This window comes from Chiloscyllium plagiosum, unplaced genomic scaffold (genome assembly GCF_037043375.1).
Source record: "Chiloscyllium plagiosum isolate Xiang-an unplaced genomic scaffold, Cpla_swu_hap1 HiC_scaffold_3, whole genome shotgun sequence".
Taxonomy (NCBI): Eukaryota; Metazoa; Chordata; class Chondrichthyes; order Orectolobiformes; family Hemiscylliidae; genus Chiloscyllium; species Chiloscyllium plagiosum.
In genome coordinates this window covers 153,450,001-153,468,921 of record NW_028270141.1, presented here as the reverse complement: position 1 = coordinate 153,468,921, position 18,921 = coordinate 153,450,001, and the positions used below count along the sequence as shown (strand labels likewise).

The 18,921-nt window shown below is 41.8% G+C and overlaps 1 protein-coding gene across 1 annotated transcript in view; it reads left to right on the top strand.

Moving 5' to 3' along the window:
• LOC122540179 (dynein axonemal heavy chain 8-like) overlaps window positions 1–18,921 on the top strand; it is a 1,258,818-nt gene that overhangs the window by 608,927 nt on the left and 630,970 nt on the right. The window contains exon 29 of the mRNA XM_087976819.1: window positions 8,085–8,189. Within this exon, the coding sequence (XP_087832945.1) occupies window positions 8,085–8,189 (105 nt within the window). The remainder of the gene's footprint in view (window positions 1–8,084; window positions 8,190–18,921) is intronic.

Below are 18,921 nucleotides of genomic sequence, written 5' to 3'. Positions count from 1 at the left end.
CAGGATGAGCTAAAGTATATGATGATCGGAAGATGAAAGGCCACTCAGAAGTGCTTTGGACTCAGTCTATAGGTAACAGAGACAGAGATGATAGTTTCAGCAACAGACAAACCTGAGGCAGGAGCAGGGTCAAGGGATGTTGTATTGGTGACCTGCATCATCTTGGTAAGCTTCGTGCCTGTGTGTCAACACTAGATAGCACAGAGAGACAGAAACAACATGATCTCCTTTTCTCTGATCAGTTACTGCTTCTGTTCTAAAAGTCTGAGGGAATTTGGGGCATAAGGAGAAAAGCAATCTTCACGTACTCTTACAGTGCAGAGCACCAGAGGTCAGAGACTGAGTAAACCTGACAAGGTGCAGCTGAGCAAAGCAACAGGAAAACTTTCAAAGCACCACCATGGCATTGCCTTCACTAAATCCAGAGGCAGAGCTCCTCAGGTAACATCAGGATTGAAAAGTGACATTGGCAAATGGAAGCTGCTGAGGGGGTGAGTACAGGCGGTGAGTATTCATACTACTATTGTTGCTTACAGTTTGTAAAGTCCTTATTTTGTGGTACATAGTTCGTAATTCTATTTTAACAAGGTCAAGGGGAAAAGGGCCCTGAAATAAATGATATTGTTTGATTATAAGAGCCCTTTAAAGATTTAATCTAAATAGCTAAGTCATAGCAGGAGAGCTTAAAGAAGTAGTTTGTTCCTCCTGCTCTATATGGGAAGCCAGTCACATTTCCAGCATGTGCACAGGAAGTGTTTCCACCTGCAGCTTCTGGAAGCCTGAGTTTTGAAGTTGGAGAAGCAGCTGGGAACACCATGAAACATCTGTGATGCTGAGAATATCGTGCATACCATGAACAGAGAGGTGGTCACACTGAAGGCAAAGACTCCACAGACAGAAAGAGAGTGGGTGACCATCAGGCAGAGTAAGAGGACTTAGGCAGGCAATGCAGAAACCCTACAAAACATGCATTGCTTTGTGTACTACTTGGGGGGGAATGACCTCTCAGTGAAAACCAATAACAGTCAAATTTGTTGCACCATGGTTGGTTCTCCTGCTGGGGAGAGGAGATTCAGTTTTAAGGGCAATAGCGTTTCTGTAGCCATGAATGAGACTCCAGGATTATATTATTACTTCTCTGGTGCTCGGGTGAACGATGTATCCTGGAGGACATGGGTGAACAGCCAGTGGTCCTATGACAAATCCAGACCAGTGACATTGATATAAATAAGATGAGGTCCTAAAAGTCGAATATAGGAAGCTAGGAAGCAGGTTAAAAAGTAAGACTTTAAAGGTAGTGACCTCAGAATTAATCCAAGTGTCACATGCTAGTTAATAGCAGGTTATATCAATTGACTATATGGCTGGAAAGACAGTGCAAGGCAGGGGAGAGTTTCAGATTCCTGGAACATTGGGACCAGTTCTGGGGGGAGGTGGGACCAGTAAAAATTGAATGAACTGTATCTTGCTGAATGCAATGATCAAAACTCACCAACCACTTACATGGCCCTATGGCAGGCATTCATTCTTGCATACAACCCTGTTCTTTCACCTTAGTCGCTGTCTGACCACCATGCCGCACACTTTACCTGTCCTTAGAGACATAATATTTAAAGACCCTCTGGGAATCAACAACACTCTGTCCCCAATGCTGTGGTCATCCACACTTAGTCATTGTCCAGCAAGGGAACATCACATACAGGCAAGCGTTCAGAGAAGTCCCACATAGAGTCATAGGGGTATACAGTACAGAAACAGACTATTCGGTCAAACTCGTCCCATTTATAATCTAGTCCCATTTGCTGGCATTCAGCCCATATCCCTCTAAACCCTTCCTATTCATACACCTTTCCAGATGCCTTTTAAATGTTGTAATTGTACCACATCCCTCTGGCAACTCATTCTCTACACACACCATCCTCTGTGTAAAAAAGTTGCCCCTCAGGTCCCTTTTAAATCTTGCCCCTCTTATCTTAAAACCTATGCTCTCTATCTTTGGACTCCCCTACCGTGGGATAAATACCTTGTCTATTCACCCTACCCATGCCGCTCGTGATTGTATAAACCTTTATAAGTTGCAACCTCCAATACTCATGCGAAATAGCCCTAGTCTATTCAGCCTCTACCTAGAGCTAAAACCCTCCAACCCTAGCAACATCCTTGTAAATCTTTTCTGAACCCTTTGAAGTTTCATAACATCCTTTCATAACGGAGAGACCAGAATTGCATACAGTATTCCAAAAGTGGCCTCACCAAAGTCTTGTACAGCCACAGCATGACCTCCCACCTCCTATACTCAATGCACTGACCAATAAAGGCAAGCATACCAAGCAATAGGTTTGTATTTGTAGTCAACAAATAAAAACACAAAGGAAATACATGGCTGCAGTTCACACCCAAAAAATCTTGACCTTGACACTCCTCGATGATCTTCTGCACCTAAATGGCATCTACTGGAATAAATAAAGTCTGTCTGCCTTGTAGCCCCTGGTCCACCTGAGCTCTGTCATTCACAAAAATAACTCCCTCAATCACAATCTCAATGTCCTTATTCTTTTCCTGGAACAATTGCTCCCGTTTATGGGGAAAGGGCAGGGAAGTGGAAGTATGGAGTTTCAGATCAGCCATGATCCAGTTGAGTGGTGGAGTATGTTCAAGGGACCAAATATTTTGACTCATCATTGTTAGATATTCGTCTTAGTGTGGTGGTGTCGTCAGCAAAAAAAGATGGCATTCATTTGAAATTTGACAACACAGTCGTGGGTACAGGGAGTACAGTAGGAGGCTGAGAACACATCCTTGGGAGGCTCCAGTGTTGAGTGTTTTTGTGGAGGAAGTGCAGTCACCTATCTTCACGGATTGCAGTCTGGGGGTCAGAAAGCTGAGGATCCAGTTGCAGAGGGTAGAGTGGTAACCAAAGTCATGGAGTTTTCAGATCAGTCAGGAGGGGATAATGATGTAGAAGGCGGAGCTGTAATCAATGAGCAGGAGTCTGACGCAGCTGTCCTTATTGTCCAAAGCTCTAGAGATGAATGTAGCGCTAGGGACATGGCATCACTATGCATCGTTAGGCCCGTAGGCAAATTGTAGGGAATCGAGGCTGGCTGGGAGACTGGAGTTGATGTGGGCTATGATCAGCCTCTCAAGGCACTTCATTGTTAGTGAAGTCAGAGCCACTGGGCATTAGTCATTAAGACACATTGTATTTACTTTCTTAAGTACGGAGATGATTGTGGTCTGTTTAAAGCAGGTGGAGACTACAGCTTGCAGGAAGGAGAGGTTGAGGATATGGGTGAATACTTCCTCCAGTTGATCCATGCAGAATCTGAGCGCTCAACTGAGGACACTGTTCAGGCCGATCGCTTTCCTTGGGTAGATTCCCAGGAAGACCAATCTGACGAATGCAGCGGTGACTGAGGGAACATGTGTGTCCATGTGGTGATACCATGCCATTAGCATTCTGCTCAAACCAAGCATAGAAAGCATTGAGTCCATCAGGGAGGGATGTGTCTTTGTCTGCTATCTTGTTCTATTTCATTTTGTATTCCTTTATGTTGTTCAGGCCTTGCCATGGGTGGATGGGTCTGTTTGATAGGTAGGGGCCTCTAACCTGATCCAGTACTGCCTTTTGGCATCTCTGATGGATTTGCAGAGGTCATAACTAGATTTCTTGTATTGATCGGATAATCTGACTTGAATGTTGCATGCCTGGCCCTCATTAAGGAGTGGATTTCCAGGTTCATCCAAGATTTACAGTTGGGGAACACCCAGATTGACTTCTTAAGTACTTAGTACTCCACACATTTGCTAATGAAATCCGTGATGGTGGTGGCGTACCTGTCTAGGTTTATCACCTAGTACTTAATGGTCCAGTCCACCAATTCCAAGCAGTCCCAGAGATAGTCTTCCACAACCTCGTACAAACATTGTACTTTCTTTTGTGAAGGTACTCACATTTCAGTTTGTAAGCTGGGAGGAGGAACACAGCGTTGTGATCAGATTTTTCTGAAGTGTGGGCAAAGATGGAGCAGTAGTCATCTTTGGTGGTTGTGTAGCAGTGGTCCAGGATGTTTGGTCCTCTGATGGGGCAAGAGGTATGTTGGTGGTACTTTGGCAGCACCCTCTTGAAGTTGGCTTGGTTTAAGTCACCACCCACAATGAATAGGGCCATGGGGAATTTTGTCTCTAGGGTGTTTGTGCTGGCATAAATCATGCCTCAGGCATTCTCCACATCTGCATGGGGTAGTATGTATACTGCTGTTAGGGTGGTGGAGGTGAATTCATGTGGAAGATAGTAGGGATGGCATTTTACTGTAAGGTGTTCTAGGTCTGGGGAACAATGGCTTGCCAAGGTCACTAGGTCCGAGCACCGGGAAGTGCTGATAAGGAAGCATACCCCACTGCCCTTTGCCTTACCTGAGCACATCAGCTTGCAAGGCACAGTCATGAATGGCAGGCAATGTCACCACTCCTTAAGTGATATTGAGTCAAAATCCTAGAACTCCATTCCTAATGGGATTATGGATCTACCTACAACACATGGACTGCAGTAGTTCAAGAAGGCAGCTCAAGGATGGACATTAAAATGCTGGTCCAACCAACAATGCTCATGTCCCACAAGTGACTGACAATAAACCACCTTACATCTAGAATTGGAAATATATAACCATTCTTTCAGTGTTGCTGAGTCAAAATCCAAGAAATCCTTTTCATTGTGGTGTACCTACACCAAATGGACTGCAGTAGTTCAAGAAAACAGCTCTCCATCACCTTCTCAAGGGTAACTAGGGATAGGAATTAAGATCAACAAGCAACACCCATGACTGTGAGTGTACAAAATAAACAGATTTGTCAGTCAAGGAGTGCCACCACAATCAGTTTAGTCCAGGGCTATGGACATTGTCAGTTAGCTGCTTAGGATGATCAGGATCAAGGGATCCATCTCATTGCATTCTGGTAGTGGATCATTATCATGCAAAGATCCAAACATATTAGTGTATGATGTTACAAATTATAGTAGAAGTTAGGTTATTCAGCCCTTTGAATCTGCTCAATCTTAAATAATTACACAACCATTTAAGAGGAAAAATGTTCTCCTTATTGCTGTCCTAAAAGGCCAAGCATTTATTTTAAAACTTGCATTACCTCATTCCCCAGAGGGTTTAGCTCAGTTGGCCAGATTGTTGGTTTGTAAAGGAGTGTGATGTCAACAGCATGGGTTCAATTCCCATCACTGGTTTGAGGTTACCATGAAGGACTCTTCTTTCTCAACATGTTCCCTTGCCTGAGGTCTGGTGGCCCTCAGGTTAAATCACTACTAATTACTTCTCTCTATTAAGAGAGCACCCCCTATTGTCTGGTAAGACTATGGTGACATCGCAACAACTCACCCAGAAGAGGAAATGTATTTTCCAGTTCCACTTCATCAAGCCTATTTAGAATCTTATACACTTCAGGATAAAATTCAGTCAACTCATCTGTCATTCTTTTAAACTTCAGTAGAAACAAGCCCAGCATGTCCAATCTTTCTTTGTACGGCAATCTACGCATTCAAGGCACAAATCTAGTAAACCTTCCCTGAACCACTGACCATGCATTTACATCCTTCCTTAATTAAGGACACTAAAACTACACATAGTATTTGACATGTGGTCTCATCAATATCCTGTATAATTGAAGAATAGCATACCTTTTTATGTTCAATTCCTCTCATAATAAAGATTATCATCCGATTAGCCTTCTTGATTGTGTTTAGATTAGAGTGGTGCTGGAAAAGCACAGCAGGTCAGGCAGCATCCGAGGAGCAGGAAAATCGACGTTTCGGGCAAAAGCCCTTCATCGGATTGTGTACTGTACCTGAATAAAACCTTTTGTGGCTCATGCACCAGAATACTTAAATCCTTATGCACCTTCAATACAGTGCTTGATCTCCATTTAGTCAATACTCTGCCTTGTATTCACCTTGCTAATATATTTTCCGATGCCTCATTGTACTCCATCTGCCCTCTCATTCGGGTGTCTATATCGATCTACAACTTCCTTATGTATCCTTCACATCATATTTCTGTACCCATCTTGCAAATGTATCTACCATGCTTTTGCTCCCCTTGTCAAAGTCATTGTTGTAAATTGTAGAAAAGTTGAAAGCCAGCACAGACCGCTGCAGGACTTCACTCGGAACATCCTGTCAATCAGACAAAGTCCCATTTAAACATACTTTGTTTTGCTGCCAGCAGTCAGTCTTCTATCCAAACTAATATGTGGCCTACAGCAAAAGCTGTAATTTTCTACCAAAACTTTTGATGTGGCAACTTATCAAATGCTATCTTACAATCCAAATAAAGCATGCCTGCAGGTTCCCTTTATTACTAGTGCATGTTACTCCTTCATCGAACTCCAATTTCACCTTGACAAAACTATGCTGACTCTTTCCAATTACCATAATTTTTTCTAAGTATGCAGCTGTGATCACTTTAATGCAAGACTATAGCACCTTCCCCATATCAGACATTAAACTGGTCTTTGGGTTCTTACTTTTTCCTACCTCCCTCTTGAATTATGGTTGTTCATGTTTTTTTGTTTTATTTACTACTTTCCAGTCTGATAGAACATTTTCTGAACTTAGGGAATTTTGGAAAATTAGCATCAATGCATCGACTACTTCATTAACACCCTTTTTTATGCCTGAGGATGAAGTCCACCAGAAACTAAAGAACTGATCTATTGCAACTCCTGCAGTTTGCTTAAATATCACTTTCCTCACAATTATAGTTTTGCTAAGTTCTTCTCTCTCTGCCACCACCAATTTACAACTATTAATAGATTTTTTAGTGTATCCTCTATATTAGCAAAATATTTGTTCATTTTATCCAACTTTTCCTTCTTATCTATTAACTCCCCAACTTCACTTTCCAGAGGACCTTCATACATTTTGCTTAGTGTTTTCCTTTTCAAATGCCTGTGGAAACTTTTGTTATAATTTTTACATTCTTAGCTGTCATGGTCTAATATCTTCCTCCTGATTAATCCATAGGTACAGATCTCAATTTCTCCAATACGAGTGCTGGTGTTACATGCACCAGAGTCCACTTCTCCCACACCAGCATTTGAATCATCATATCATTTATTTGATCTTATTTATCTCATGCCATTTAGCTTGTGGCTCAGGTATACAGCAAGAAATTATTATTTTTGAGGTTCTGCTTTTTAACTTAGTGTGTATCTTCTCTTGCAGTTTATGCAGAACCTTTTCTCTTGTTTCCCTTTTGTCATTAGTAGCAAAACAGTCCACAGCCACTAGATTCTCCCTTCACCCTGAAAGCTTCTTTCCAGCCCTAAGCACATGTCCTAAATTGTGACACCAGGCTGGCAACACAGCTATCTGGACGTCACTGTTTGCTGCAATGAATGGTGTCAGTTCCCCTCACAAACATCACCGACTATGAATGTATTCTTTACCACAACTATGTCTTGCCAGTCTCATGGTCACTGTGCCACCTCTGCTATCATTCAAGCAGGCTGAGAGAATCTTAAACCTATTGGATAAATACAGTGGCTGACACTCCTGCCCTCTGTGTCCCCTCATTAGCTCACTCAAGTCACACCCACCTGTCCCTGACCACTGACCAAATCAGAAGGCCCAATCTTACAAGGGCATAAATGCTTTCTGGTATAAAGAAACCAGCTAACTTTACCATTTGCTGTTGACTGAATGTGGCAAGCAATTTCAATCAATCAGTAGTCAGGGTGACTGAGAGATAAACAACAAAGGAACCAATGATACTGATAAGAGAATTTTAATCCCTCAGTCACCTTGACTACTAATTGATAGAAATTGTTTGCCGTGATTATTCAACAGCAACGTTATTATTGTGTCATGTGTTGGCAGAATTTCAGAAATGGGAGCAAATAATGCTTAGTCTATATTAATTAATTTTTCCAATCCAGCTTCTCATTTTGTAGTTGCTAGATAATTAATAATTTCATTTAATCTGATGTTTGATATTGTTTATCATCAGCACATGTACAAATTCTAACAAAACTAGATTTTATTTAAGTTTGTTTCATTATTTGTTTTCATACAGGAAGCATATACAATCCTGAATAAGTATCAAGTTGAAATTTCAAAGGAGGAAGCAGAAGGATCTGACACTCTTAGGTATTCTTTCAACAAAATGCAGGTCAAAGCTGTGAGTATTTACCTTGAGCTAACAGAATTCAGAATGAATTAATGCTAAATTTGTAAAAATACATCTGGAGGAATATTTAATAGCATTCTGAATGAGTATTAATTTAATATTATTAATAACAATAATATTAATTTAATATTATTGCACATATTCTTTATTACATGAGTAGAAGAGCTGACAGAGGTATGCTGGAAACACCAATATAAGTCCAAAGCACTCAGAGTGCGAAGAGCAGTAAATACTGGTCTAGCCAGTGATGATCATATCCTGAGAACAAATGGAAAAAGACATTGATAATCAAACAGAGCCTTGCATGATCATGCTTTTATTCAGCAGACAACCATTTGTCAAAACCACGTAATTTTCCTCTGTAGGCTGATGACAGTACAATAGTAAAATTGTTGTCTGATGATATGTGAAGCCATAGGTAAAATCATGTTATGGTTATGAAGTATCCTACTACCATGTCAGAAATAAAAGGTTCATTTTCTCCCTCATATTTTCACTGACTCATTGACTTGCACAATGTGGGCCTCATTTATTGACATTTCTAATTTCATTCAAGGAGGCAGTTTTTTCAGTCAACAGTGACAGTGTTTGAGTTATAAGGACAAACTTGTGCTGTTAAGACTGAAGTTCCAGGAGTTTTGCCCAGTGACCATGATGGGATGGAAGTATACTGAAAATATGTTGCTGGAAAAGCGCAGCAGGTCAGGCAGCATCCAAGGAGCAAGAAAATCGACATTTCGGGCATGAGCCCTTCTTCAGGAACTGAAGAAGGGCTCATGCCTGAAATGTCGATTCTCCTGCCTGATCTGCTGCGCTTTTCCAGCAACACATTTTCAGCTCTGATCTCCAGCATCTGCAGTCCTCACTTTCTCCTAGTTGTAAGGAAACAGAGAACAGATGGGAAACGTTCACCCTGGAATTCATTTACTAGTGGTGTACTGCAAGGATCTGTTTTGGGTCCACTGCTTTTTTTCATTTTATAAATGACCTGGATGGGGGCGTAGAGGATGGGTTTGCAAATTTGCGGATGACACTAAGGTCAGTGGAATTGTGGATAATGCTGAAGAATGTTGCACACTACAGAGAGACATAGATAAGCTGCAAAGCTGAGCTGAGAGGTGGCAAACGGAGTTTAATGCAGAAAAGTATGAGGTGATTCACTTTGGAAGGAGTAACAGGAACAGAGTATTGGGCTAATGGTAAGAGTCTTGGTAGTGTGGATGAGCAGAGAGATCTCGGTGTCCATGTACTTAGATCCCTGAAAGTTGCCACCCAGGTTGATAGGGTTGTTAAGATGGCATATGATATGTTAGCTTTTATTGGTAGAGGGATTGAGTATCGGAGCCATGAGGTCACATTGCAGCTGTACAAAATTCTGGTGCGGCTGCACTTGGGACTATTGCATTCCGTTCTGGTGGCTGCATTATAGGAGGGATATGGAAGCATTGGAGATGATGCAGAGGAGATTTACCAGGATGTTGCCTGGTATGGAGGAAGGGTCTTATGAGGAAAGGCTGAGGGACTTGTGGCTGTTTTCATTAGAGAGAAGTGTTGAGAGGTGACTTAATAGAGACATACAAGATGATCAGAGGATTAGATAGGATGATGATGATTAGCTTTTTCCTTAGATGATGATGACTAGCACAAGAGGACAAAGCTTTAATTTGAGGGGTGATGGATATAGGACAGATGTCAGAGATAGGTTCTTTACTCAGAGAGTAGTAAGGGTGTGGAATGCCCAGCCTGCAACAGTAGTAGACTTTAAGGGCATTTAAACATATGGATGATAATGGAATAGTGTAGGTTAGATGGGCTTCAGATTGGTTTCATAGGTTGGCACAACATTAAGGGCCAAAGGGCCTATACTGCTTGTAATGTCCGATGTTCTATGGATGGCAGCAGGTTATTTGAGGATGTTTTGAGCTGCTCTCACCAGGCAAGTAAGCAGTATTTCATCTCACACCTGACCTGTACGTTGTGGTTAGTGGACAATCTTTAGAGAAACAAGAGGTGAGCTTCATGCCAAAGAATTCCTAATCTTTGAACTGTTCTTATAGCCACAGTAATTAAGTGTTTGATCAAGTTCAGTTATTTGTCAATGGTAACCTCAAAATGTTGATGTTGGGTGGAGTGGATTCACAATAGTAATGCCATTGAACATCAATGGGCGGTGATTAAATTCTAATATAACTTGCCACTTGTCAGCACAAGCTTGGATATTGTTCAAGTTTTGTTTCACTTGTACATGGACTGCTTCAGTATCTGAGTATCACAATCGGTGCTCAATATTATGCAAATGCCACTGAACATCACACTTCTGGAATGCCCATCGAGCAGTCATTTAATAAATTCCAGTGGAAGTGCCTATTCACTTTTGTGTTTGAATCACTTAATTGAAATGTTTGTTTTTATAAGGAATTATCCAGTAAAGTTAACTACTTTCATGAGGGCTTAGTTCAAACAAATTCAAATGATTAGTTTTGTTCTATCAAGAGTGATTTTTTTTCCGTACTGAGATGATCCAAGATAGGTAACTTTATTTTCTGTCAGCATGCTTGAGGTATACTTAGAGTCATATAGCATGGAAACAGACCCTTTAGTCCAACCAGCCCATGCCAAACATAATCCCAAACTAAACTAGTCCCATCTGCCTGATCCTGGCAGGCAGGTGGGACCCATATCCCTCCAAACCTTTCCTATTCATGTACTTATCCAAATGTCTTTCAAACGTTAGAATTGCACCCACGTCCACCGGTTCCTGAGGAAATTCATTCCACACACGAACCTCTATGGAAAAAAAATTGCCCCTCATGTCTTTTTTAAATCTTTCTCCTCTCACCCCCATTTTGAAATCCCCCATCCCTGGGAAAAGATAACTACCATTAACTCTATCTATACTCCTCATTATTTTATAGACTTTTATAAGGTCTCTTTTCAACCTCCTATCCTCCAGTGAAAAAGTCCCAGCCTTTCTAGCCTTTCCTTATAACTCAAACCTTCCACACCAACCAACATCCTGGTAAATCTCTTCTGAACCCTCTCCAGCTTAATATCCTTCCTAGAACTGGGTGACCAGAACTGTACATGGTATTCCAGAAGAGGCTTTACCTTAACATGGCTTCCTAACTCCCGTACTCAATGGACTGAGCAGTGAAGGCAAGCATGCCATGTGCTTTTTTTTTAACTACCTTATCTATTTGTGACACAAACTTAAAAGAATTGTGTACCTGCACCCCTAGGTCCCTCTGTTCTATAGCACTACCCAAGGCCCTATCATTAATTGTATAAGCCCCTTGTTTTTTGTACCAGAATGCAACAACTTGCATTTACCTAGATTGAATTCCATCTTTCATTTTTCAATCCATTGACCCATTTGATCAAGATCCCTTTGTAACTTTAGAAAACCTTTCACCGTCCACTATTCCACCAATTTTGATAGGATCCACAAGCTTACTAACCATGCTATATTCTCATCCAACTCATTTACGTAAATGATAAACAAAAAGGAGAACCCAGAACTGATCCCTATGGTGACAGGCCTCCAGTCTGAAAATCAACCCTCCACCCCCATTCCATCTTCTGCCTTATACTGCATAATGTGAGAGTTTGGATACAAAGGGGAGGTATTATGTGGTGGGTAGACCATAAAAGGTATGAAGGCCTGTAGGCGATGGATTGATGGGTACAGAATATAATTAAATTGAATTAGCTTTATTGTCACATGCACTCAAATAAGTGCAGTGAAAAGTTTGCAATGTCGCCACTTATGGCACTATCTTAGGTACAAGATGCCCTGGTATAGATGCTTAATTATGTGGAACATGTTTGAAAGAATAATAAATAAAACTCCAGCATAAGAATAAAAAGGAAGAACAAAATACTTGAATTACGGTCCTTTTCACCCCAATCTGTGCCAGCACTGAGCCTCCAGACTGCACCGGCCTAAGTTTCTAGACCATACTGGGCTTCAAAGCTCAAGGCCTCACTTCAAAGCTCAAGGCCTCATCTCCCCACAGCAACCTCCAGGCCAGGACCCGCCTCCCACTATGACCTCAGTCTGGGATTCGCATCTGAGAATAGCCTCCCTTTGCCGGCCTCACCTCCAGGATTCATCTTCCCATGTCGGCCTCCAGTAGGGGACTCATCTCCCACGCTGACCTCTGATATGGGAGTCAACTCCCATACCTGCCTGGTCTGGGAATTGCCTGTGATGGCCTCCGGTCTGGGAGTCCCCTGTTCCAATCGGGCAGAATAGAGACATCATGTGCTATGTGAGAGGGTAGGTTTGGGCACAGGGGTATGATAGACTATCAAACTGAGTTGATGGGCATAGGTTGGGAGTATGAAGGCAATTGAGATGGCGACAGGTGTACAGGTTGGCAGAGCACAGGGGGCCTGAGGGGCAATGAGGGTGCACAAAGGGCATTAGGTGGCATAGAGAGTGAGGGGAATGAGGGGTGAAAGGAAGAGGAAGATTCCTTTATGCTTTAATCTTCATTTTTAAACTTTGAACAGAGTCCTCATGCAGACTTTCGGACCAGCTCTCTCCTCAGGAATTGGCAGCCTACTCTACCCTGTGAAGATTGCCGGATAAGACCTCTATTTGGGTCAGTCCCCCTGAACTGACCCAGGAATGAAAATTGAGGCCTATGACTTCCTATTTGGTTTGGTCATTTGATATGAAGATGAAAATTTCCCGTGAATACTGTCTTACATTTTTAACATGCACCTCCAAACCACTCATTTGTATTCTACCTGACTCAAAAAGTGAATGAGACAGAAAGCAAAAACTGCAGACCCTTAGCTTAGCATCTGTCAAAAGAAAAATATTAGCTGCTGTATTTAAGAATGTTATAGCAAGGCACTTACAAAAATTTGACATAATCAGGCAATCGTGTTTAACCCACTAATCAGAGTCCTTTGGGGAAGTATCATCTGCTATGGATAAAGAGGAACCTGTTGATGTATTTATATTTCCAAAAGACGTTTAACAAACTGATACATCAAAGGTTATTAGGAGAAAGTGAGAACTGCAGATGCTAGAGATCAGAGTTGAGAGGGTGGTGCTGGAAAGTAAAAGTTCAGTTGTCAGGGTTAACATAATGTTATGGAAAGAATAGTCACTTGATCCTTCGAGCCTGCACTGCCATTCATAAGATCAGGGTTGATCTGATTTTAACCTCAACTGTACATTCCTGCTTATTCCATAGACTCACTGGCCTCTGAGAGAAATAAAATCTCATCATCTCTCTTAAATGGATGTCCCTTTATTTTTAAATTAATGATCTCTGGTTCTAGACTTTTCCACAAGAGGAAACATCCTCTCCACCTGGTCACATTATCTCCAGTGATTGTGTCAAAGTTAATTCAGCTCTGACTGTTCTAAACGCCAAAGAATAAAGGCTTACCCTTTCTCAAAGGGCAATGTGCTGCATTCAGTGTAACAAATCTCTGAATTGCTTCAAACACATTAATACCTTCTGTATGACAGTACTCCTGATGCAGTTTCATCAATGTCTAACTCTTGCAATAAACTACAATATTCTGTCAGTTTTCCTGATTACTTGATGGACCTGCATAATATCCTTCTGCAATTCATGCACTAGGACACTATTATGGGCCAGACCACACCCCACCAAAAAAGAAGACAGCCTAGAACCTAACCTTTTCCTATTTTAAAGGTAAGTGCCAGATGTTGCATTCCGGATGCAATTCATTTGTTCAAATGAGGAGATAGTGAGGTCTGCAGATGCTGGAGATCAGAGCTGAAAATGTGTTGCTGGTAAAGCACAGCAGGTCAGGCAGCATCCAAGGAACAGGAGAATCGACATTTCGGGCATGAAGGGCTTATGCCCAAAACGTCGATTCTCCTGTTCCTTGGATGCTGCCTGACCTGCTGTGCTTTACCAGCAACACATTTTCAGATTTGTTCAAATGACCAGATTTGAGGCAAAATACATTTTATTTGTACAAGTTGTTCTGTCATAATGTGTGTTTGGCTAGTGCAAATTGACGAATTGGAGACACTGTTGTAAAGTGCGAACTTTTAAAGCATGTATTAGTTTGAACGTGATTCCAGCTCCATTAGTTTAAATGGTCTGCTTTTGCGTAGCTTTGTTACAACATGGTGTTGCATGAGAACAGAACAACCATGTTATAGCAGAACCAACAGTAGTTAAAATCCAGCAAAAGAAAGAAGAATTTGGAACAATTTAGCTCTATTGGAAAACTTAACAGAAAAATAAAGTACTAACTATTACGAATTAACTGTTCCAATATAGTAACATTTCATAAACACACCCTTGACAAAGGCAAATTCAAAAAGCAGATTGTCTCACATCCAACTCCAGCATCATGAGGAAAAACATTCAGAGCCTTATGAGAATCCATCAACAACTGCTACTAAAAACTAAAACTCCTGATTCTGTGGGTGCTTGACCACATCCATTCAGACTATTTCTATTGTTTCATATTTCATATTGTAGTGGCTTTGGAAGATTGTTCCTTGCCTCTGCCTTAAAACCTATCTTCAAAAAAAAACAGAACAAAATACATCTCTTAAACACCAAGATCTATTTGCATCTCAAAGCTCTGCAATCTCTCACCATTTAGATTTTACACATTGTTTATTCTTTCTGCCAGAATGGATAACTCACAATTTCCCATATTATAGTTTATTTGCTAAATCTTTGTCAACTCATTAACCCATCTAAATTCCTTTTACAAGCTCCTTATGTGCTTTTCACAACTTGCTTACAAGCATTTCTTTCAGTCATCAGCAAATTTGGCAGCCACCATTAGTTCCTACATCTACATCATTTCTATAACTCGAAAAGAGTTGAGGGCCCAGCACTGACCCCTGTGACCCATCGCTTGTGAAATTCTGCCAGCCCAAAAAAATCCCACTTATTCCCACTCTCTGCTTCCTGTTAGTCAGCTAACCTTCTATCCATTTCAATATGTTACCCTCAATACCAAAAGCTTTTATTTTCCATAATAACCTTTGATTTGGTACCTTAAGCTGGGTGGCAGGGTGAAATGTGATGAGGATGTTAGGAGATTACAGGGTGACCTGGACAAGTTAGGTGAGTGGGCAGATGCATGGCAGATGCAGTTTAATGTGGATAAATGTATGGTTATCCACTTTGGTGGCAAGAACAGGAAGGCAGATTACTACCTCAATGGAATCAATTTAGGTAAAGGGGCAGTACAAAGAGATCTGGGTGTTCTTGTACACCAGTCAATGAAGGCAAGCATGCAGGTACAGCAGGTAGTGAAGAAGGCTAATAGCATGCTGGTCTTCATAACAAGAGGAATTGAGTATAGAAGCAAAGAGATGCTTCTGCAGCTGTACAGGGTCCTGGTGAGACCACACCTGGAGTACTGTGTGCAGTTCTGGTCTCCAAATTTGAGGAAAGACATTCTGGCTATTGAGGGAGTGCAGCGTAGGTTCACGAGATCAATTCCTGGAATGGCGGGATTACCTTACACTGAAAGACTGAAGCGACTGGGCTTGTATACCCTTGAGTTTAGAAGACTGAGAGGGGATCTGATTGAGACATATAAGATTATGAAAGGATTGGACACTCTGGCAGCAGGAAACATGTTTCCGCTGATGGGTGAGTGCCGAACCAGAGGACACAGCTTAAAAATACGGGGTAGACCATTTAGGACAGAGATGAGGAGAAACATCTTCACCCAGAGAGTGGTGGCTATGTGAAATGCTCTGCCCCAAAGAGCAGTGGAGGCCCAGTCTCTGGATTCATTTAAGAAAGAGTTGGATAGAGCTCTTAAAGATAGTGGAATCAAGGGTTATGGAGATAAGGCAGGAAGAGGATACTGTTTAGGAATGATCAGCCATGATTATATTGAATGGCGGTGCAGGCTCGAAGGGCTGAATGGCCTACTCCTGCACCTATTGTCTATTGTCTAATACTCTGTTCTTTTGTTCTCCCATAAAGAATGACTTCATATTTTCCCATATCATACTGCATTTGCCAACTTTTATCCACTTACATAACCTCTCAGTATAGCATCACAGAGGATTACAGCAGGGAAACAGACCTTTCAGTCCAACTCAAACATGCCCACCAAGTTTCCCAAACCAAACAAAAGAGAGCAAAAAGAGAGGCAAAAGTGGACATTGGGCCACTGGAAAATGACGCTGGAGAGATAGCAGTGGAAAACAAGGAAAACGCTGAGGAACTCAAATAATTACTTTCACATGGAAGACATGACTAGTGCCCAAACTTCAAGAGAGTGAGGGGGCAGAGCTGAGTATGGTGGCCAACACCAAGGTGAAAGTGCTGGAAAAACTGAATGGCCTGAAGGTGGATAAATCACCTACACCAGATGGACTACATCACTGAGTTCTAAGGGTGACAGCTAAAGAGACAGTGGAGGCGTTTGTGGTGATCTTTCAGGAATTGCTAGAATCAGGGAGGGTCCCAGAGGACTGAAAAATCCTAATCATTAACGTGACACCCCTGTTTAAAAAGGGAGTAAGGTAAAAGATGGAAATTTGCAGATTGATTAGCTTAACCTTGGTCATGGGTAAGATCCTGGAATCCATTGTGAGGGATGAGTTTTTTGAATACTTGGAAGTGTACAGTAAAATAGGGCAAAGTCAGTATGGATTAATCAAGGGAGGTCATGCCTGACAAATCTGCTAGAAGTCTTTGAGAAAGTAATGAGCAGGTTAGACCAAGGAGAGCCAATGGATATTCTCTACCTGGACTTCAAGAAGGCCTTTGATAAGGTGCCACAGAGGAGGCTGCTGAGTAAGATAAGGGCCCATGAGGTCAGAGATAAGGTGCTAGCATGGGTAGAAGCTTGGCTGTCAGACAGAAAGCAGAGAGTGGGGATAAAAGGGTCCTTCTCAGGATGGTGGCCAGTGACAAGTGGTGTTTGCAAGGCTCTGTGTTGGGACCACAACTTTTCACTTTATACATTAACAATCTAGATGAAGGAACTGAAGGCAATTTTGCATTTGTAGATGATACAAAGATAGTAGAGGGACAGGTAGCATTGAGGAGATTGGAGGCTGCAGAAGGTTAGGACAGGTTAGGAGAGTGGGCAAAGAATGGCAGATGGAGTACAATGTGGGAATTATATGATAGGACAAGCCAAACAGCGAACAGCCAGGGAATTCCTAGAGGCATGGCACTCATCCTCAGATTCTATCAACAAACACATCGACCTGGACCCAATATACCGGCCACTACAGCGGACAACTGGAATTGACAACCGGAAGCAGCAGAGACAAACCACTTCACAGGACGCTCCCAAGCACTGAGGATATCACCTAGACAGGGGACGAAACGACTGCAACACAAATTCCCAGCTCGGCGAACAGAACCACAACAACGAGCACCCGAGCTACAAATCTTCTCACAAACTTTGAATGTGGGAAAGTGTGAAGTCATGCACTTTGATAGGAAGAATAGAGTCATGGACTATTTTCTAAACAGGGAGAAAATTCAGAAGTCTGAAGTGTAAAGAGACTTGGGTGTTCTGGTCCAGGATTCTCTCAAGGCAAGCTTGCAGGTTGTGTCAGTAGTTAGGAAGGCAAATGCAATGATGGCATTTATTTTGAGAGGACTTGGATATAAAAGCAGAGATGTACGTCTGAGGCTCTATAAAGCTCTGGTCAGACCACACACAGTATAGTACACAGTTTTGGGCCTCATATCTCAGGAAAGATATACTGGCCCTGGAGCATGTTCAGTGGAGGTTCACGAGAATGGTCCCAGAAATGAAAAACTTAGCATATGAGGACTGTTTTGAGTACTCTGGGTTTATACCTGATGGAATTTAAAAGGATGAGGGGGGATCTAATGAAACTTACAGAATACTGAATGGCTTGGACAGAGTAGATATTGGGAAAATGTTTCCCTTGGTAGGAGAGACTAGGACCTGAGGGCACAGCCTTAGAGTAAAGGGAAGACCTTTTAGAACTGAAGAATGGAGAAACTTCTTCAGCCAGAGAGTGATAAATCTATGGAATTCATTGTCACAGAAGGCAGTGGAGGCCAGGTCATTGAGTCTATTTAAGACGGAGTTAGGTAGGTTCTTGAGTATAAAGGAGATCAAGGATTATGAAGGGGGAAAACTGGAGAGTGGGGTTGAGAAACTTATCAGCCATAATTGTTTGGTGGAGCAAACTTGATGGGCTGAATGGTGTAATTTCTGCTCTTATGTCCTTTGGCCTTAAAAATCCCCACTTACCTGTGTGTATGGCCCATATTCCTCTAAACCTTTGCTATCCATGTACCAGTCCAAATGCTTTTTAAATGTTGTAACTGAAACTGCATCAACCACTTCCTCTGGCAGTTCATTTCACATACGAACCACCATCAGTTTATAGTTCACATGCTTCTCCTTACAGCCTTTCTTGAATACAGACATAACATTAGCCTTCCTCCAGTTCTCCGGTACCACACCTGTGGCTATCGATGAGACAAATGTATCTGTTAGGAGCCCCACAATTTTTTCCCTAATTTCCTTGAATGCACTTGATCGTGTCCCGGAAATTTATCCACCTTTATGTTTTTTTTAATCTCCAGCTCCTCCTCTTTAGTAATGTGAGCTGCTTTCAGGTCATCAATATTTATTTCCGCAAGTTCTATAGCCTCCATGTCTTTCTCCGCAGTAAAAAACTGATGTTAAATATTCTTTTAATATCTCTCCCATCTCCTATGGTTTCACACATAAATGACCTCGT